Raw genomic sequence first — 18,994 nt, 5'->3', positions numbered from 1 at the left:
GCCCACGCCCCTAGTTCTATCTCAAATAAATAAGATCTTAAAAAAAAAAAAACCACGGTGGAAAAATAACCCACTCAAACTTAATTTGGGACACCTGGGTGGCTCAGTCAGTTAAGCCTCTGCCTTCAGCTCAGCTCATGATTCCCCGGGTCCTGGGATTCAGTCCCATATTGGGCTCCTTGCTCAGCAGGAAGTCTGCTTCTCCCTCTGCCTGCTGCTCCCCCTGCTTGTGTGCGAGTGCTCTCTCTCTCTGTCAAATGAATGAAATCTTTAAAAGCAAAGAACCTCTAAGAAATACTTAAGTTCATAATCCAGGAATACAGTAAATCTAGTCAAAGTACACACTCTTTTTTAAAATTTTATTTTGTTCATTGAGGCATTTTATTTGCATATATGTATTCTATCCCTAGAAAAAGAATCCCAGGATTTTCCCTCCTTTTTTTTTTTTCTTCTTCATGGTCCATGATGCCAGCCGAGGTTGTCAATACAATGAAACCAACGCAGCAGGACAGGAACAGATTATTCTGCCATTTTTCTCAATCTTTGAGTTGTATGTCAAATCTGGGGCTGATCACTTCACACTTATTTAACCTGCCTGTGAGGTTCACAATTTTCCCAGCTCTGTGATCATCAGTGACTTCAAATCTGTCAATGTAACCATGCTTCATCATCACAGAAACCAGAGGATGACTTTGGAGCAAGGCCCACCAAGAGTCTGGCATTTGCCTCTCTTTTCAGCGTTGTTAATGCTCCTGAGAGCATCTGCCAGGGCATTCACGTGTACCATTATGGCAGCATAGAACGATGGCGGAAAGAGGACCCAAAGTACACACGATTTAGAGTATGGTTGCTCAGTTGCCTTTATTACAAAATTAGAGTGGCAACTTACTATGGATCTAATGTAGGAAAAAATTTTTTGAAAAATGCTTTCTCTGCATTGTAAGATCTACTTTCCTGTTTGTATTAAGTATGCTGCAACCCTGAAATATAACTTTCGTGGTACTTTATGGAACGAGGCAAGGAAGGAATATAAGTGCTTTTGGGCTGCTTGGCATCTTGAACACACTGCCTGCTGGCTGTAGTGGTATCCTTTTGGTGTGACTTGCTGTTCTGTTTCTTGCATTTTGTTTTGGGAATGGCCTAGGATGACCTCGCTCCGCCCGGGTCACCGCTGCTCAGCCCAGTTGTACCTGATGAAGTGTATATACCGAATTCATCCCATCCAGAGACTGTGTTTAATTCACATCTTGAAGAAGTCAAAGAAACATCTGGCCCTTTCTCATCTGTGGATCTTAGCTTCCTACCAGATGAACTTACCCAAGAAAATAAAGACCANGTATCGAGGTAATCGATTTTTTCCATAAAAAAGCCTGTGAATTTTACATGAGCTGCTTCCCTCAGTTGATTGTATTGGAGGTTGAGTGCCTTCCCCAGACTGAAAATACAATATATTGATTTAAACTATTCTTGCCTTTTAAATTTCAATAACTGTTTTCCTATTGTAAATTCACAAAACTAGAACATTTGCTCATATCTCCTTTGACTAGAAGGAATAACCTTTGGTCTTTTATGGAGTATTGATTAGCACTCAAGATCTATCTTAAGCTTCTTTCACTTGTCTCTATAAAATATGAGTTTAAGACTAAGAAATAGGGGTGCCTGGGTGGCTCAGTCGGTTAAAGCATCTGCCTTCGGCTCAGGTCATGGTCTTGGGGTCCTGGGATCAAGCCCTGAGTGGGGGTCCCTCAGCGATAGAGCCTTTTTCTCCTTCTGCCCACGCCCCTAGTTCTATCTCAAATAAATAAGATCTTAAAAAAAAAAAAACCACGGTGGAAAAATAACCCACTCAAACTTAATTTGGGACACCTGGGTGGCTCAGTCAGTTAAGCCTCTGCCTTCAGCTCAGCTCATGATTCCCGGGTCCTGGGATTCAGTCCCATATTGGGCTCCTTGCTCAGCAGGAAGTCTGCTTCTCCCTCTGCCTGCTGCTCCCCCTGCTTGTGCACGAGTGCTCTCTCTCTCTGTCAAATGAATGAAATCTTTAAAAGCAAAGAACCTCTAAGAAATACTTAAGTTCATAATCCAGGAATACAGTAAATCTAGTCAAAGTACACACTCTTTTTTAAAATTTTATTTTGTTCATTGAGGCATTTTATTTGCATATATGTATTCTATCCCTAGAAAAAGNTGCATACATGTATTCTATCCCTAGAAAAAGAATCCCAGGATTTTCCCTCCTTTTTTTTTTGTCTTCTTCATGGTCCATGATGCCAGCCGAGGTTGTCAATACAGAAACCAACGCAGCAGGACAGGAACAGATTATTCTGCCATTTTTCTCAATCTTTGAGTTGTATGTCAAATCTGGGGCTGATCACTTCACACTTATTTAACCTGCCTGTGAGGTTCACAATTTTCCCAGCTCTGTGATCATCAGTGACTTCAAATCTGTCAATGTAACCATGCTTCATCATCACAGAAACCAGAGGATGACTTTGGAGCAAGGCCCACCAAGAGTCTGGCATTTGCCTCTCTTTTCAGCGTTGTTAATGCTCCTGAGAGCATCTGCCAGGGCATTCACGTGTACCATTATGGCAGCATAGAACGATGGCGGAAAGAGGACCCAAAGTACACACGATTTAGAGTATGGTTGCTCAGTTGCCTTTATTACAAAATTAGAGTGGCAACTTACTATGGATCTAATGTAGGAAAAAATTTTTTGAAAAATGCTTTCTCTGCATTGTAAGATCTACTTTCCTGTTTGTATTAAGTATGCTGCAACCCTGAAATATAACTTTCGTGGTACTTTATGGAACGAGGCAAGGAAGGAATATAAGTGCTTTTGGGCTGCTTGGCGTCTTGAACACACTGCCTGCTGGCTGTAGTGGTATCCTTTTGGTGTGACTTGCTGTTCTGTTTCTTGCATTTTGTTTTGGGAATGGCCTAGGATGACCTCGCTCCGCCCGGGTCACCGCTGCTCAGCCCAGTTGTACCTGATGAAGTGTATATACCGAATTCATCCCATCCAGAGACTGTGTTTAATTCACATCTTGAAGAAGTCAAAGAAACATCTGGCCCTTTCTCATCTGTGGATCTTAGCTTCCTACCAGATGAACTTACCCAAGAAAATAAAGACCAGAGTATCATTAGAAGCAAGCATGAAATTGAAGAAAATTGTAAAGCTCAAAGTCAGCAAAGTAGGTTGTCATTACCCAGAGAACAGGACATTGGTCTGGGCTTAATAAGCAACAGCAGTTTCTCTAATTCCCATTCACATCTGTACCCTGGTGATGCTGACTCAGTCCAGCCCTCTCTTGAGAAACCAGACTCCATGCCTCTGGTGTCCATAGCTCCTATGACACCAATGACCCCTGTTTCAGAATGTTCTGGAATTGTGCCTCAACTACAGTAAGTTGTTTGTGTGTGTATGTGTGTGTTTTTAACCAGTGATGCTCCTGGGTACACATTTTATGTTCCCGAATGTAATGACAACTAATTTCAGAAAAATAGTATAAGGAAGAGAATTTCAGATTCTTCTATCTTTTCTTAATGGATTGTGGCTTTAGACAGTTTGGTTATCTGAAAACTGAAGTACTAGTTCTTAGACTCCTAAGAGAGGCTTAAGAGTTGGTATATACATTCTCGAAGGATTGTATTGTTTAGGCTAAAGCACTGTAATTGGTGAGAACTGTGGTTGGGGTTGGATAAACACAAAGAATATAAAGATGTAAAATTGAATTCAATTTGCAGATTGATTTGGAATTATGCTTTCTATTTTGAGGCATGGTTTTGAAAAAGATTTAAAACTTGCTTTTAGTCAGCTAGTCATGACATTTTAGAAGAAGCTATTTTAGTACTTTACTTTGAAATCTTTACATTTTACTAAGGTTTGTCACGTTACTGTGGATATCACATTGAGAATGATTCTCCTAGGAAGTTGCTAAGATATCTATCAAATGAGGAAGTTAATACATTTTAATTCTTTTTTACTTTTTATGTCTGAGGTAATTTTCTAAATTGACTTATTTCTTCAGGAATATAGTTTCCACTGTAAACCTGGCCTGTAAATTGGATCTGAAGAAAATAGCTTTGCATGCAAAAAATGCAGAGTATAACCCAAAGGTGAGATTTCTCAGTATTCCTTTCAACAATTAGCTTCTATTTAGATTTACTTCATATGATCATGTTACTGACTCATTCCTTTGCTTTTGTTTTTGAAACAAAAAAAAAATTGTTAGGGCAAAGCTTTTGGCAACTCAAGAGGTTAATTGCCTCATTGTCTGCTTTGAAGTTCTAAAAAAATAACCTCATTCTCTGTGCTGAATAAAGCAGTGATTGAGCAGTTCCTAAAAGTTAAGATTTTAAGGTTTTTCAGTATAGCCACTTTCGGCCTATGGGGATGCTAACTTTCTTAAAATGCCATCATAGTTCGGGAAATAATTTTTCTTAAATGTGTCGCATCCACTTGACATGTATTTTTCCATTTACAATTTCCCTTGAGAAAGCTAAATTGTTTAAAGTGAGAAGTTCAAGCTTCTACTTACTAAGGGATTTCTTTTCTCTCAAAGTCTAATAAAATTTACCCTTTGTTGTGGCCTGCCAAGGCTAAGCATCCAATTTTAATGGCCTATTAACCAAGGAAGTAGATTTGTTCGTGCAATCAGCATTTAGTAATTGGCTGGTCTCTGTACCCATGAATGCAAAGATGTACCTGTCCCTACTAGGGAAAAGCTCACTATCTTGGGTGGTGGAGGATTTATGGCCTTAGATGAAAAAGGCCATATTTGTAGGAACGAAGAGGACCTTGTGAGCATCAGCTGTTTAGGGATTAAATTGTTTTTGCCGTTGTGGGAGTGTTCTTGCTGATTTCTGAATTTAAATGTACCTGAATATTAGCCAAATATTTCCTTTTTTCTATTTCGTGTAGCTGGCTATGATGAGCACAGAAGCACAATGATAAGCTAGGATTCTTAGGGCCACAGCCATGGTTGCCCACACTATTAAATCAGCATATTTATGCATATTTTATTTTATTTTATCATCCTCTGCTCTCCCTTATTTTATTTTTGTGTATAGGGTCTATCCAAACTTGGACTTGACAGCCAGAGAAATTCTGGCCTGGCATTTAAGCTCCCTACAGAATTTAATAAAATGAATACCAGGTTAGAGTATTACCTTAAACACTTGGAAAACATTCACAAGATTCAGTCAATACTTTTCAAATCTGAAACTGCCAGACCCACCTTGGTCCTGTGGACCCCCTCCGACCCATGGAAGCCACAGTCTTGCAGAATACTCACCCTGGTTTCCTTCCCAGCTTGCTGGGGGAGATGAGCGCAGATGGGGGTGCCTGTGCAGGACCAAAAGGAGCAGCAGGTCTTTGGTGACATGTCAGCATGGCAGGCCTGTCCTCCCCAGTGCCCCTTGCTTCAGCACCTCCTGGAGGGCCTGCCCATGCTGCCAGGTGGGGGACCGCACTGAGAACTGAAAATCAATTTGTCCTTCATCTTCAGCATGCCTATCAATATATATATTCTGTTCTATAGTCTGGAGATAAATATATATATATATATTTTTTAGTACATTCTAGAGTCTTGGCAAGACTGTAACATACTTCGTACTCTCCCCTCCAAATAGTCTTTGAAAGAAAAAGGAAGTATTTCAGAGTAAAAAAGCACAGCATCTGACTAGTTGTGACTTTAAATCTCAACTTTACCGTTGCCTGTGTAATGTGGGAAGTTAAATACCACTTAGTTTCCCTGTGCCCTAAATGGTGGTGATCACGGACTCAGCTGAGCTCTATCCTGAGGATAAAGGAGACAAAACTTGTAAAGCTCTTAGCATTGGGCTTGAAATAGAACAAGCACTCATATTTTAGTTTTATTGTTTTTATTCTTACCTGCTTTTTCTAAGTACATTTTAGAATCATGATGGTTTTTGTTTACCTTAGCGTGCAGAAACATTTTTTCACTTTCCCATCCAATCTCTGTTTATTCAAGACTCTTTTTATGTCCAGCTCAGCTTTTCAGCTGGAATAGTGTTCAATCCTAGCAGAGGCTAATTGTCCTTTTCACTTCTGTGTATAGAGGTTTGCTGCTGTCATAATGAGGATCCGAGAGCCCAGAACAACAGCCCTCATCTTTAGCTCTGGGAAAATGGTCTGCACGGGAGCCAAAAGGTATGTGGAACCACTCTCCACCCTTATCAGAAATAATTCAGCATATAAAACAAGGAAGGGTAGTATTTATATTCCAAAACACCTAGGAGGAGCAAAAATACTCTGCCGAAGCGTTAAGTTCATGAAATGCCAAATTCGGGGTTAAAAACGTTCAGTTGTGTGGTACTGACTCCTGTCCCACTTTGCAGTTCCCCATCAAACTGAGGGGACTTAGGTGGGCTGTTAGAACTTGATTCAGGTGCGCTTAAAAACTACAGTGGTGATAAAGCCTGTTATAAGCCTGGGGAAGTAGTTACTGTATATTGTCCTTATTGCAGATACACGGATAGAACTTTTTAAGGGAGGCAAATTAGGTGCTTCTTGACCATTATCTTGAGCATTTGCTCAGGAGGCAGCTCTTCAACGGCTCACTTTCCCTGGATCTCGTGCAGAGGAAGCCCTGTGCGGATATAGACCCTTTCACCATAAACTGTAGTGGGAGGGCTACTCGTTCCTCTGCGTGTTCGAAGATAAGTAGTAAATTGGCCTCCCGAAAGGTTGTATGAATTTGTCTTCACTCAACAGATATACCAAGATTCATTTTCTCCAAAGCACACTGGGTGTTAATATTCTTTTTTATATTTGCCAAATGGTTTGGCAAAAAAAAAAAAGTGTTAATTACATGTCTTTGATTTGCTAGTAAGAGAAACTTTTCATAAGCATATAAACTGCCTACTGTGTCTTTTGCCCAATAGTCTATGGAGTTATTGGTCTTTTGTAAACAGCTTTTTGTATGTAAGTATTTCCACCATTTTGTCCTATAAATGTTATTTCCCAATTTACTGTTACTGGTGTTTTATGATTTTTTTCTTTTACACAATTAACATTTTTGTGTGTGTATAGTCCCATTTTTCTTTAGGGTTTTGATGTTTGGCTTCATGCTTAGGAAGGCTCTCCCCATGCACAGCATTATATAAATGTTGACCTCTGTATATTTTTCTGGCCTTTTTCAGGTCCTGCTTTGTATTGAGGAAAAGAAGTTGATATTTTGATTCAATTAGAGCTTTCTCTAGGTGATGGAAATATTTTCTATTTGTGCTCTCCCGTGTGGTAGCCACCAGTCACATGTAGCTGTTGAACAATTGAAGTATACGTAATATACAGAAGAACTTAAATTTTTTTTATTTTTTAAAGATTTTATTTATTTGACAGCGAGCAAGAGAGCACAAGCAGGGGGAAGATCAGAGGGAGAGGGAAAAGCAGTGTCCCCGCTGAGCAGGGAGCCCAGCTCAGGGTTTGATCCTAGGATCCCCGGATCATGACCTGAGCCGAAGGCAGATGCTTAACTGACTGAGCCACCCAGGTGTCCTGGAACTTAATTTTTTTTTAATTTTAATTTAAATATAAATACCTACATGTGGGGGCACCTGAGTCGAGCCTGCTTCTCCCTCTCCCTCTGCTCCTCCCCATCCTGCTCTGGTCTCTTTCTCTCAATCTACCTCTTTCTCAAATAAATAAGTAGAATTAAAAAAAATTAGCTACATGTGGCTAGGGGCTACCATATTGGGCAGAGGTGGCCTAGAATTTTATTTCACTGTAAGAGAATTTTTTTTTTCAAATAGCCAGTAAATGACCTAATACATTTATTGAACAATCCATATATGGTGTTTTAGTATGGTTGACATGCAATGTTACGTTAGTTTCAGGTGACTCAGCAGGTTTGTGTGTTATGCAGTGTCCCCAGGAGTGTAGCTACCATCTGTCCTTGCTCTCACAGTGGTATTGACTATGTTCCTGTGCCTTTCAGTCCTCTGACTTCTTCATTCCATAACTGAAACCCTTTAACTCCCACTCCACTCATTTTGCCCAAATCCCAACTCCCTTCCCCTCTGGCAGCCATGAGTTTGTTCTCTGTATTTATAGGTCTGCTTCTGCTTTTTGTGTATTTTTTTTTTTTTAGATTCCATATGTGAATAAAATCATATGGTATTTGTCTTTTTCAGTCTGACTTATTTCACTTAGCATTAATATCCTCTAGGACCATTCATGTTGTCTCAAATGGCACAATCTCATCCTTTTTATGGTTGCATAATATATTGCGTATATATACCACATTTTCCTTATCCTCTATCACTAGACACTGAGGTTGCTTCCATATCTTGGCTATTATAAATGATGCTGCAGTTAACATGGGGGTACATTTATCTTTTCAAATTAGTGTTTTTGTTTTGAGTAAATACCCAGTAGTGGAATTATTGGATCATGGTATTTCTATTTTTAATTTTTAAGGATCCTCTATACTATTTTCCACAGTGGCTGCACCAATTTACATTCCCACCAACAGTGTACGAGGGTTCCTTTTTCTCCACATCCTTACCAACAGTTTTTATTTTTTGTCTCTCATTTTAGCCAGTCCAACAGGGATAAGGTGGGATCTCATTGTGGTTTTGATTTGTATTTCCCTGATGATAAGTGATGTTGAGCAACTTTTCATATGTCTGTTGGCCATCTGGATGTCTTCTTTAGGAAAAAATGTTCATTCAGATCTTCTGCCCATTTTTTAATTGGATTGTTTTTTGGTGTTGAGTTGTATACGTTCTTTATATATTTTGGATATTAACCCCTTAACTGACATGTCATTTGCAAATATCCTCTCTTATTCAGTAGGCTGCTTTTGGTGTGTTGATGGTTTCCTTATTGTGCAAAAGCTTTTTATTTCGATGTAGTCCCGCTGGTTCATTTTGCTTTTATCTCCCTTGCCTTTGGATACATAGCTAGAAAAATGTTGCTGTGGTTGATGTCAGAGAAATTACTGCCTATATTTTCTTCTAGGATTTTTATGGTTTCAGGTCTTGAATTTAGGTCTTTAATCCATTTTGAGTTTATTTTTGTGTGGGGTGTTAAAAAGTGGTCCAGTTTCATTTTTTTACATTCAGCTATCCAGTTTTCCCAGCGTGAAAACTGTCTGTATTCTGTTTTATATTCTTGTCTCCTTTGTCGTAGATTAATTAGCCATATAATCATGTGTTTATTTCTGCACTCTCCATCCGTTAATCTATGTGTCTGTTTTTGTGCCTGTTTGTGTGTTTGGATTACTACAGCTTTGTAGTATATCTTGAAATCTGGTGTTGTGATATCTCCAGCTTTGCTTTTCTTTCTCAAGATTGCTTTGCCTATTTGGGGTCTTTTGTGGTTCCATACAAATTTTAGTAGCAGTCTAGCTTTATGAAAAACATTGTTGGTATTCTGATAGGGATTGCATTGAATCTATAGATTGCTTTGGATAATATGAACAGTTTAACAATACCCTTCAATCCATGAGCATGGAATTTTTTTTCATTCGTTTGTGTTGTCTTCAGTTTCTTTCATCAGTGTTTTACAGTTTTCAGAGTACAGGTCGTTTACCCCTTTTTGATTAAGTTTATTTCTAGGTATTTTATTTTTTATGCAATTATAAGTGGAATTGTTTTCTTTCTTCTTTTTTTGTGTGTGTATAGATATGCTACCAATTTCTGGGTATTAATTTTGCATCTTGCAACTTCACTGAATTCATTACTTCTAGTAGTTGTTTGGTGGAGTCTTTAGGATTTTCTATATGTAGTATTATGTCATCTGCACATAATGACAGTTTAACCTCTTCTTTACCAGTATGAATACCTCTTATTTCTTGTCTGATTGCTGTGTTTAGTACTTCCAGTATTATGTTGAATAAAAGTGGTGATAGTGGGTTTCCTTGTCTTGTTCCTGATCTTAGGGGGAAATCCCTCAGTTTTTCACCATTGAGTATGATGTTAGCTGTGGGTTTTTCATCTATGGACTTTATTATGTTGAGGTATGTTCCCTCTAAAACCACATTGTTGAGAGTTTTTATCATGAATGGATGTTGAATTTTGTCAGATGCTTTTTCTGCACCTATTGAGATAATCATATGATTTTTATCCTTTGTTCTTTTGGTGAGGTGTATCATGTTGCTTGATTTGTGAATATTGAATCCTCTTTGCATCCCTAGAATGAATCCCACTTGATCACGGTGAATGATCTGTTTAATGTATTGTTGTATGCGGTTTGTTAATATTTTGTTGAGGATTTTTCATCTATGTGACAAATCCATTCTTAATACATTCCCTCCCCCACTTATTTTTACATATTAAATGCTTTACACGTGTCTGGGTAAGTTTCTGGGCTTTCTCTTCTGTTGATCTGTGTGTCCTTAGACCTAGAGATCTACCATTTTTAAGTCCGTATAGCACAATTCTTTAAGGTATCTGCAAGGATGTTCATTTCAGCATTGTGTAAAATGGGGGGGAATTAAAAAATGGGAGACAAATACTTAGTAATAAAGTTTTGATTAGATCATAAAATTAAGGGATGCCTGAGTGGCTCAATTGGTTAAGTATCCGCCTTCAGTTCAGGTCATGATCCCCATCATCGAGTCCCATATCTGGCTCCTTGCGCAACAGGGAGCCTGCTTCTCCCTCTGCCTGCCTCTTCCCCTGTTTGTGCTTGCGCTCTCTCTCTGACAAATAAATAAACTCTCAAAAAAAATATATTTAGCTATAAAAACATCTATCGAGTTGAAAGGATGGTCACATTATATTAAGTTGTAGGGGAACAGGCAGCTAAATTATAAGTTTATTATCCAACTTTCACTTTATCTTTTTTTTTTTTTTAAAGATTTTATTATTTATTCGACAGAGATAGAGACAGCCAGCGAGAGAGGGAACACAAGCAAGGGGGAGTGGGAGAAGAAGAAGCAGGCTCATAGCAGAGGAGCCTCGTGGGGCTCGATCCCATAACGCCGGGATCACGCCCTGAGCTGAAGGCAGACGCTTAACCGCTGTGCCACCCAGGCACCCCCCAACTTTCACTTTAAAATATGCTTATATTACATACATATTCATGAGTATCTTTCCCTATCTGAATTTATCTGTTTCCCAAAATCTAATGGTGAAAGTTCGGCTACTGAGCTCAGATAATAAGAGATACTTGTTACCAAAATCTATTTGGTTCTTGAGTCTTGGATAGAGATTTGTGAAATTTTGGTTAGTCTAAGAGCCATCAGAATTATCTCCAAAAATGGATCCAAACCTATCCTTTTTAGTTGTAATAACCAGAGTTTGCTAGTGAAGGATACCTGTTTTTGCACAGGAAAAATACAAAAGGGTCAAATGTAATCCATGGTTATCACCACTGGTGGTGACATTTCAAGGTTCTTACTTTATTTCCTAATGTTTGTACAAAAACATGTATGTAGACTTTAACCACAAGTTGTTTGGGAATTTCTGTGTCCTATTCACAGCTAATATTCCATGAAATTACAGGGCTACCCAAACTCTTAAAATTTGACTTTATAAACATGAGCACGATGGACAATGTAATGGGCCTAATAGCAAAATGTCTTTTTTCAAAATAGAAACTGTTTATTTTGCTGCTAACTTGGGTACACGGCCTTACTGGGGACATCGCAAGAGTTAGAAGTGGGTGAGGAGAAGCAATGTGGAGTGGAGTGAAATATGTGAAGGAATTAATACACATAAGAGGGGCAGTGTGGTGAAGGATGTAGATAGGAAAGAGAATGGAATGCTTTCTTTGGTCCAGACAAACAAGTTCAATCTGGCTGTTCCTTCAGGTGTTTCTGATTTTCAGTGTAAAGATGGGGCAACCCATAAGAAAGGGTGGAGTTCACATGGTTCACCCACCAGGTTTTGCCCCTGTTTGGCAACCCCTGCTACTCATTGTTTTGTTTAGCCAAATCCAGTCTCATATCTCAGGACCTCACATTCTCTGACCTGGATTTAGGGTTGGAGCAGGACAAACGCTTAGAAGAGTATGGCCACAAAGGTGAATGAATTTCTTTGTTTCTCATGTTGGGTGTGAGTTAAGTGACCATTCTGTGAAGAAAGCTTGAGCAAAACTGGAAGGTTCTGAGGTGTTTTCATGCTTTTTTGTTAAAAAAAAAAAAAAAGAAAGTAATTTGTTGCATAAAGATCCAAGTCCTAATATCCTCTTTGCCACCTAATTCGCATACCTCTTCCTTCCTCATGTTGATTTTTTTTTTTAATGCATGTGTCCTTATTTTTGCTGCTCTTGTTCCCATCTAAGTAGCACACACTTTTAGACCAGATGGATAGTTCTCAGACTTTCCTGAGCATCACAGTCTGGAGGGCTTGTTAAAATAGAGACTGCTGGGGCCCAACCCCAGAGTGCCCGAGGCTGGGACCTGGGACTTTGCATTTCTAGCAAGTTCTCAGGTGGTGATGCTGCTGCAGGTCTGAGGACACACTTTGAGAACCAGTGGAATAGTTAATTTTATCTAATAGCATTTAAAACCAGTAAAAGAGAAAAATACCCTATATGTGAAAGGTGACAAATTAAGACTTGAAAATATGTTTATGGTTTGGTTTTGACCATTGTGCCATACCTTTTACTAGGTGCTAGGGACACAAGTAGGGGAGTTGGTCCTTGTCCTCAACGTCTACAGGTTTGTAATATACATTGAAAGATAAACATGGTACAGATGCTAAAGTACAATCAGGGAAGCGCATGACTACAGCCCAAGCAGTATAGAGGACACAGCGATTAAGATCTCTTTAAACGCATTTGTCCCTCCCCAGTGAAGAGCAGTCTCGACTTGCAGCGAGGAAGTATGCTCGTGTGGTGCAAAAGCTGGGCTTCCCAGCCAGATTCCTCGATTTTAAAATTCAGAACATGGTTGGAAGCTGTGATGTGAGATTTGCCATCAGACTGGAAGGTTTGGTGCTGACCCATCAGCAGTTCAGTAGGTATGACCATTCTAGAACTTTCTGCGTTTACCAAGATATTGAAGTTGTGTTATGGGCCGCTTATATAGTGAATCTTTTGGAGAAAGTGGTGTTTTTCTTTTTAAAGACTGTAGATGAAAGGATCAAGATGCTGTGCTTAGGTCCTTCCTGCTTACTCTATGTGTCCAATCTTCTGAAACAGTGGTTCTCAAAATTAAACTGCATAGTAATCACCTGGACCGCTTTTTAAAAAACACTTTGCTACCTGGGTTGCATCACCATAGATGTTGCTTGAATTTGCAATTCTAACAAGCTCCCAGGTGATGTCAGTCCTGCTTGCCAGAGGCTTGAGACTCACTAGCGTGCAGATTTCTGAAGCAGGCACACCTGGCTTGGGGGTGGCGCCCCCCGAGGAGAAGGGGTATGAGATGGGTTAGGCAGGTCAGAAGGGGCTGATGGCTGACAGCTGGCAGGGGAGAGAGGGTGGGAGAGAGGATGAAGAAAGAGTGGCCTAGCACATTCTGTGAGGGCACTCCTATCCGGTGTTTGTCCTGTTGATTTTGAGGGGGTTTTGTGTGTTTGTGTCATGGTAGCCCCTACCACAATTTCCTCCCTAGTGGAGTCCTATTCCTCGGGGAGCATCTGTAGGCTGCTGCTTCACGGGGAGTGTCCCCTCTCCCCAGCAAAGGCTCGGCGTGCTCTTTTCTCCGCTGTGCTGGGGCTTCTCCCAGCCTGCCGGGCGCTCAGCAGTGATGGGAGCGGACGGGTCAGCCCTGGTGCTCACCACCCTGGGGCACATATACCTGTCCAAGGCCACTGAGCTGCTTGGAACCACAATGCTCTTAAATTCTTTTCCTCCAGCCTGAACTTCTGTCCTTTCACTCCCCTCTCCCCCTCCTTGACTTGGAGTGGTCATTCGTGTTAACAGAGTGAACAGGGACCCTAAAGCTCTGCTTTATCTAACACTCGTTGGCCTTTTTTTTTTGAGACATGGTCTGAACAGCTGTTAAAAAATTCCTTTGCTTTTTTTTTTCTAGCTTTTCAAAAATCCAATTTCATGCTGAGATTTGGCTTTGACGATATTCTTCAGGCAATGTTTATTTTCCCCTTGATTGTCTTTCTTTTCCTCTGCATTAATTTTTTTTCAACATATGCTTATTGGGTGCCTGTGATGTGCCCATTGAGCTCACTGCAAAGCTCCCCATGCAAGAAATATTGCCTTTTTAGGGATCTTTTTCTTTCTTCAATCTTGGGATGGATTGTAAATTCATAGTAAAACCTTTGTTTTTAAGAGTCTCTCAACACAGGAGCCGTTTTTTCTTCCAGAGTCTCAACCATGGGCCTCTGCTCTGTCTCTCTCTCTGAACCAACCTTTTCTGAATGTATGATCTTCCCCTGAATTCTGCCTGTCTGTATCAGATTTAGCACTCCGCTTTCTGGCCGTTAAGGGATCTAAAATGTTGTGTGCCATTCCTCCCAAGTTTGCTTTCATTTCTTTTTCACCAGCATTGTCATCTTTGTAGCTCAGATTTAAGTCTAGAGCAGGAGTGCCTCTTGTCACTACTCCCACCCTCTGAAAGATAAAATGGCCAGCAGCACAAGATGAGAATTCATCACATGCACTGGCTTTAGCCACTTGGAGTGGGTCTATCGCTGTTCTGTCTTCATTCTGAACCAGTTTTATTATGTCATCCATCTTTAAAAAAAAAAAAATTAGCCAGAAAGCCTGCATTGTGTTCCTACCACTGTCTCTTTCTAGTCTTGCCCCCTCCAGAAGTTTGCCATTCAGCCTCCATCGTTAGGTTATGGATTCCAACTCCAGTGTGTGTACTGATGACACTGGGGCATTAAAACACTTCTTTCTCAACAGGTTTGTGTCTTTAAAATGAGCCTCTCTTTAAGCGTCTGCAGCCCTAGGGGGAACCATGGCACACATCAGTTGTAATTATTAGGTCAAGTTTGCCTATGTTAAAACCTCAAGTTCCTTTAATTCCCCCGGTTCTACAAGTTTGTGTGTTAGCATCTGCTACCACAAGTATCCCCCTTGTCACTGGCCCCTCCGCTGTCATTTTCGATGCCATAATTTTTTCCAGTTTTCCCCGAGCATTGTTCTCCCTTCTTTCAGTTTCTAAATCAAAGATATCCTGATAGTAAATATTTCTTAAGTGAGTAATATCTAGGTGGCTACTGTGTAGCAGATGGTACAGCGATCATGATAGTCAATACAACCAGGGTCCAGGATGCCTGGGTGGCTCAGGTGGTTAAGTGTCCGACTCTTGATTTCAGCTCAGGTCATGATCTCAGGGTTGTGAGGTTGAGCCCCACGATGGGCTCCATGCTGAGCATGGAGCCTGCCTGGGATTCTCTCTCTTCCTCTTCCCTCCCCCACCCCACCTGCCCAACCCCCTACCCCCACTGGTGCACTCTCTGTCTCAAAAAGGGAAAAGGAAAAAAGAAGGGAAAAAAAAAACACAGCCATGGTCCCTTGCCTTCATGGAGCTCACTGTCTAAAAGGGAAGCCAGAAAAGCTAAAGATAATATGGTAACTATGAAGGTGAACACCCCTTGGAGTGCTATGGTGCCATGAAGCAGGATATTTAATGTAACAGGGTGGAGGTCAGAGTTCTTATGGGAAGTGACCTTTAAGCCAAAACTTGAACCATGAGTTGAAGTTGGGTTGGCCAAGAGATTGGCAAGTGTTTGTTATTCTTGGACTCATGATATTCTCCATCTCTAACCAAAATCTCTTCCCCCCCACCCCTACCTCAACCTTCTTCTGAAATGAGGCAGAGAATAAATAAAATGAAGTAAATATCTCCTTGGAAGTTCATTATGCTGATATCTTAAAACTATGGTTCTGAAAGCCAATTGCAGTTCGCCCTCACTTATATACCAAAGATTTTGGTTTTCTCTTTTCCCTTTCTTTTCTTTCTTTCTTTTTTTTTTTTAAAGATTTATTTATTTTTGTGGGGGTGGGGGGGAAGAGCAGGTGAACTTGAGCAAGGGGAGGAGCAGAGGGGGAGAGAGAATCCCAAGTAGACTACCTGCTGAGAGCAGAGCCCAGTGTGGGGCTCAGTCTCATGACTGTGAGATCATGACCTGAGCTGAAACCAAGAGTCGGACCCTCAACCAACTGAGCCACCCAGGCGTCCCTTCTTTTCCTTTTAAAATGCTAAGATTCTGTTGGAAGATCAAATGGAAACATTCCTTCTGGGTCCCTACCTTTCAGTTTCTTGGTTCAAATCTCACAGTTTCCATACAGATTTTCCAGGGCTCCAGCTAGTATCATTGACTTCCCAGTGTTGAGAAGTGGTAAGTGGGTAATGTCTTGACAGGCTTTCTGCAGTAAGAATGACATCCCAGGAAGACATGTCTACCCAGAGCAACGTCCATGTACTTCAGAAGGGTAGCCTCACCACTGTAACGCATCAGTCTGGTACCGATAAGAGATTTCATGTCTGCTCTCGTATGGGTCTTACTCATCATAGAATGGAATGGAGGGAGTTTTTCTGCGTGGTCCTGATTCACCCATTAAATGCAAAGATTTACGTGTATTGTGTTCAATTTCTCAGATTTCTTCTTTCTCTTACATCTGTTCTTAGCTATTGCTTTTATTTCATCAGCTTCCTTTTAACTCTTGACTTCTTTTTTGAAGTCTTGTTAAGCCTTTCTAGGAGTCTCTCTACTTCTATATGCTGAAGACTGAAGCAGTTCTTAGCCCTATCATCCTTCTACATTTCTACATTTAGTACTAAATATGAGTGAGTTACTATTTATAGGACCAAATCTTAAATTTTTTAAGCTTCTTTCTTTTTTTAAATTTTTAAGTAATTGCTATACCTAATGTGGAGCTTGAACTCATGACCCTGAGATCGAGAGTCCCATGCCCTTCCAACTGAGCCAGCCAGGTGCCCCACAAATCCCAAATTTTTAAGAGTTGGGATAGTTTAGTTTTCTTTACAGCTCCTGTCCAGAGACAAATGATGGTGGTCTAGAAAACTTTTTAGGTTCTAAAATTGTTATCTTTAGCAGTATATAAATGCATACAAAATATATTCATTATTGGGAAACTTGGAAAATTTAGAAAATTTAGAAAGCATGTTTATGTATTTTTACTGATACTTTTTTTTTAACCAAGAAGATCTTAATACGTTAAATTTGACACCCTAAGTTACCTTAATTTCTAATAGCTTAGCATGACCTGCACTTGAAAAAAAAAATGTTATAACCAAAGATGAATTCTGTTCTTGGCTGTCACAAGAAATTGCCTAGGGCACTCCAGACTATTTTTATTAAGACAGCCAAAGGTTTTTGGTAGACTAGTTTCAAGATGCTGGGTCTTGAATATTATGGGAAGGTAGTTGAATAGTACTATTTTTAACTTTTTCCTTTTATATCTGAACAGTTATGAACCAGAACTGTTTCCTGGCCTTATCTACAGAATGGTAAAACCACGAATTGTGTTGCTTATCTTCGTATCTGGAAAAGTTGTGTTGACAGGTGAGTTCTAAGATTATTTTCTGACTTTCATAAACTTCAATAACTATGTGTTGCTTTGCTTTTCCTTTTAAATACCTTGGTTCACCATTATAAAGTAAGTCTTGCCATTGTAGAACACCTGGAAACAAAAAGTAGGAAGGATTATAACATCGCTCATTGGTCTCAATACCCAAAACAATATAATTTTTTTCATGTTTTTATGTCATTTTGATACGTATATTTATCTTTACATCCTGCATTTTTATTAACCATTATAACATGTAGCTTCGCTCATTGCTACAAACTCCTTAAGAACACTTTTAACACCTGTACAGCATTCTAACAGAGGGGTCATCAGACCTTTTCTCTGTAAAGAGCCAAATTCTAAATATTTTAGGCTTTTTGGCCATAGGGTCTCTGTTGCCACAATGGAACTCTGCCATGGTCGGTGCAATGGTAGCTATAGACATTACATAAAGGAAAGTACGATGAAATGCAAATTTAATATAATCCATATAGTTTACATGGGTCATGTAATATTCTTCTTTGATTTTTTTTTGCCCCCAACCATTTAAACAATTGAATTTAAAACCATTTTTAGCTCACAGGCTATACAAAAATAGGACTAGCCGTCTGTTTCCTGACTTCTGTTCTAACACGTTATCATATCAAACTTATTTTTCCATTGTCAACCATTTAAATGTTCCTTCTTTGTTTGCTGCTTACAATGGCAGAGACATTTGGCTATTTTTATGTGTGGAGAATTATGAGTGTGGGTGCTCAGAAATGGAACTTTGTTTAAGGATATGACTGTTCTTAAGGTTCTGGGTACAAATTACCAACTTGTTTTTTAAAGGGATGCACAGTATAATTCTCTCCTATTATATGTCCCTACCAGCAATGTACTTAAGTATCTTTTACAAACCCTCAGTAGCATTCAAAACAAAAATGGCACAAAAGAAAACTTTAACTTTATAAGTGAAAATGATTTCACTGCTTTACCTCACTGGTAATCAGAAATAGAAATTGATGACTTTTTTAAACCTATTCAAGAAATAGCATTTTATCTTTTGTGGATAGTGTGTACATAACTTAATCCTTTCTGTCTACTTACTTTTTATTATTTTTCCCCCCTAAGGATTTGTAGGAGTTCACCATAATATTAAAAGTAATTACTCTTTGTTATACTTCTGGCTTTTTCCAGTTGGTTTATTTTTACATAAAGAAGGTTTTTTAAAATTCTTGAGGTAAATTATTGAGACTCTCTTCCATACCATCTTATTCAAGTTTGCTATTTTTGTCTAATTTTGTCTGACTTTTTAAACATTTTACTATTCTGTAGCAAGATAAATGGCAAATTTTATACAGCAGGGGCCAAACAGATTATGCCCCTCCCTCAGGTACCCAGCCAGCCAGCTTACCACGACATGGTACTCTCCTTATTATTAACATGTGATGACTCCATTTGGCCTTTATATTTACACATAAAGTTATCGCTCAGCATCCAAAAACATGGCATTTCTGTTCTCAGGTCCTTCTTTTAGAACATCCAGGAAAGTTTCATAGTTTGTTTTACTGTAACAAATAACATGTCTTTAAA

The 18,994-nt window shown here is 39.5% G+C and overlaps 1 protein-coding gene across 1 annotated transcript in view; it reads left to right on the top strand.

The window, feature by feature from the left end:
- Positions 1-18,994, top strand: part of TBPL2 (TATA-box binding protein like 2) — a 29,627-nt gene that overhangs the window by 6,473 nt on the left and 4,160 nt on the right. The window contains exons 3-7 of the mRNA XM_034648688.1: positions 2,945-3,405; positions 4,032-4,119; positions 6,084-6,175; positions 12,769-12,936; positions 17,321-17,415. Of these exons, the coding sequence (XP_034504579.1) occupies positions 2,945-3,405; positions 4,032-4,119; positions 6,084-6,175; positions 12,769-12,936; positions 17,321-17,415 (904 nt within the window). The remainder of the gene's footprint in view (positions 1-2,944; positions 3,406-4,031; positions 4,120-6,083; positions 6,176-12,768; positions 12,937-17,320; positions 17,416-18,994) is intronic.

This window comes from Ailuropoda melanoleuca, chromosome 20 (genome assembly GCF_002007445.2).
Source record: "Ailuropoda melanoleuca isolate Jingjing chromosome 20, ASM200744v2, whole genome shotgun sequence".
In the NCBI taxonomy this organism is placed as follows: domain Eukaryota; kingdom Metazoa; phylum Chordata; class Mammalia; order Carnivora; family Ursidae; genus Ailuropoda; species Ailuropoda melanoleuca.
The sequence above is the reverse complement of the archived record's forward strand: the minus strand, read 5'-3'. Positions and strand labels throughout refer to the sequence as shown.